Below are 987 nucleotides of genomic sequence, written 5' to 3' on the forward strand. Positions count from 1 at the left end.
CAGCCCCGCCGGCCACCACCAGCTACCTCCCCCACGCGCCGCCCTTCGCTGGCGGCCACCCGGCGCAGCTGGGCTTGGGCCGTGGCGCGTCCGCCTTCAAGGAGGAACCGCAGACCGTACCGGAGGCGCGCAGCCGCGACGCCACGCCGCCCGTGTCCCCCATCAACATGGAAGACCAAGAACGCATCAAAGTGGAGCGCAAACGGCTGCGGAACCGGCTGGCCGCCACCAAGTGCCGGAAGCGGAAGCTGGAGCGCATCGCGCGCTTGGAGGACAAGGTGAAGACGCTCAAGGCCGAGAACGCGGGGCTGTCGAACACCGCCGGCGTCCTCCGGGAGCAGGTGGCTCAGCTCAAACAGAAGGTCATGACCCATGTCAGCAACGGCTGCCAGCTGCTGCTCGGGGTCAAAGGACACGCCTTCTGAGCGCCTCCCTTCCACGGACACCCCCCAGCCTGGACGGCTGGGCGCACGCTTCCCACTGGGGGCGAGGGGGCAGGCGTGGGCATGGGCCCTGGGGCCTGGGGCCACGCACTGCACACTGGACTCTGGCCCACGCGTTCTGCGCCCGGTCCCTCGACGTTTACAAGACGCTCCTCTTCCTCGTTTTTTTTTTGTATGTTTTTTTTTTTTTTCTGATGGAAACAGACTCGATTCATATTGAATATAATATATTTGTGTATTTAACAGGGAGGGGAGGAGGGGGCGATCGCGGCGGAGCAGGCCCCGCCGCACGGTACTCAACCCACCAGGACCCTGGGGAGGGGACCCCCGCCCCCTGCCCTCCCCCTCTGCACCGTACTGTGGAAAAGAAACACGCACTTGTTCCCTAGAGTTTATTTTGAAATGTGTTTGTGTGTGTGTGTGTGCGTGTTTGGTTTACTTTTTATGGAATCTATTTAAGTAAAAAAAAAAAATGTTCTTTATTAATTTCTGTCGTCTTTTTTTTTTTCCAAGCGGGGAGGGCGGGGGTGCGGGGAGGAGGAGA

The 987-nt window shown here is 60.3% G+C and overlaps 1 protein-coding gene across 1 annotated transcript in view; it reads left to right on the forward strand.

The window, feature by feature from the left end:
* JUNB (JunB proto-oncogene, AP-1 transcription factor subunit) overlaps positions 1-921 on the forward strand; it is a gene marked incomplete in the record, with an annotated part of 1,769 nt that extends 848 nt beyond the window's left edge. The window contains 1 exon segment of the mRNA XM_014592653.2: positions 23-921. Coding sequence (XP_014448139.1) covers positions 23-425 — 403 coding nt within the window.
* Between the last annotated feature and the right edge of the window lie 66 nt (positions 922-987).

This window comes from Tupaia chinensis, unplaced genomic scaffold (genome assembly GCF_000334495.1).
Source record: "Tupaia chinensis unplaced genomic scaffold, TupChi_1.0 Scaffold138060_1, whole genome shotgun sequence".
NCBI classification, from domain to species: domain Eukaryota; kingdom Metazoa; phylum Chordata; class Mammalia; order Scandentia; family Tupaiidae; genus Tupaia; species Tupaia belangeri.